The 993-nt window shown below is 71.9% G+C and overlaps 2 protein-coding genes across 2 annotated transcripts in view; one reads left to right on the top strand and one right to left on the bottom strand.

Moving 5' to 3' along the window:
• FAM166A (family with sequence similarity 166, member A) overlaps window positions 1-115 on the bottom strand; it is a 5,748-nt gene extending 5,633 nt beyond the window's left edge. Inside the window, exon 1 of the mRNA XM_012721152.1 lies at window positions 43-115. Within this exon, the coding sequence (XP_012576606.1) occupies window positions 43-115 (73 nt within the window). The remainder of the gene's footprint in view (window positions 1-42) is intronic.
• Window positions 116-174: 59 nt separating this feature from the next.
• LOC101634060 (negative elongation factor B) overlaps window positions 175-993 on the top strand; it is an 8,156-nt gene continuing 7,337 nt past the window's right edge. The window contains exon 1 of the mRNA XM_012721151.1: window positions 175-283. Within this exon, the coding sequence (XP_012576605.1) occupies window positions 175-283 (109 nt within the window). The remainder of the gene's footprint in view (window positions 284-993) is intronic.

Here is a 993-nt window from a genome sequence, read left to right as displayed (position 1 = left end):
TCTGGCCCGAGGGCCAGCAGGCCGGCGCCGCGGGGCCAGCACCGCCAATACAGTCGATGCTCCTGAGCTGCCAGGCCGTTGCCCACGTGTCGCGGCTCTCCCTGGCAGCCCCCATGGGTGCCGCCGTCTCTCAGTGCCAGGGCAGTGGCAGCTGGACTTCCTGGCCAGGGCAGCATGACGGAGTCCCTGGGGGCCGTGGGACACCCCCACCTTGCCAGAGCCAGGCCAGCAGCCAGTCCACCAGCGGGTCAGACGGCTGAGCTGAGGGACCTGCAGCTGGTGGGTGGGGGCCAGACTCCCTGAGCTGCCATCTTGGGGTCAGGTTAGCCTGCCCAGCGCCTGGCCAGGGCCCAGAGGACCCCACGCCCAGCCCAAGACCCAGGGCTGGGCTGCCCGACTCCCAGAGCTCGCCCGGGTCCACCTTGGGCCTCCCGGTGGCAGCTGCGACCCTTGTCACTATCAGCCTGCCCCCTGCCCTGCCCCCACGTGGCTGCCCTGCTTTGCTCCGTGCCCACCCGCCCCCTCAAGCCCTGCGTCAGGCCAGGGCCACGCCCCTCCCAAGAGGCCCCGCGGGCTCCGGGGGAGCAGCCAGGAGTCCCACAGGTACCCGCCCTGGGGACAGGGAGCCGCAGCTGTGACTTCCTGTGCGGCCGGAGTGACAGCAGTGGGACAACACACTGGCCTGCAGGGGCCTCACTGACCCGCGCAGTCGAGGGAGCCCTGACCTGGGGAGGCAGGCCAGGGAGGAGGAAGGGGACCCCGCCCAGCTGTGCCTCCATAACTCCGGGGTGCAGAGCCAGGAGGGGGACTGCAGGAAGAGCAGGCATGCTGGTCGCAGGGTGGACAGTCCAGCAAAGTGCAGCCGCCAGGACGGTGCTCGCGCAGTCAGGCTCTGGCAGACGCAGGAGGCCAGCGGAGCGCGAGGAGCCGCCTATGGCCAGCGGGATCTAGGCGGCGGCTGGGGGCGGGGCCTGAGCGGCGGCTGGGGGCGGG

Source organism: Condylura cristata, unplaced genomic scaffold (genome assembly GCF_000260355.1).
Source record: "Condylura cristata isolate star-nosed mole 26May11 unplaced genomic scaffold, ConCri1.0 scaffold00006, whole genome shotgun sequence".
NCBI lineage: Eukaryota > Metazoa > Chordata > Mammalia > Eulipotyphla > Talpidae > Condylura > Condylura cristata.
Note: the sequence above shows the minus strand (reverse complement) of the source record. Positions and strands in the feature narration are given on the sequence as shown.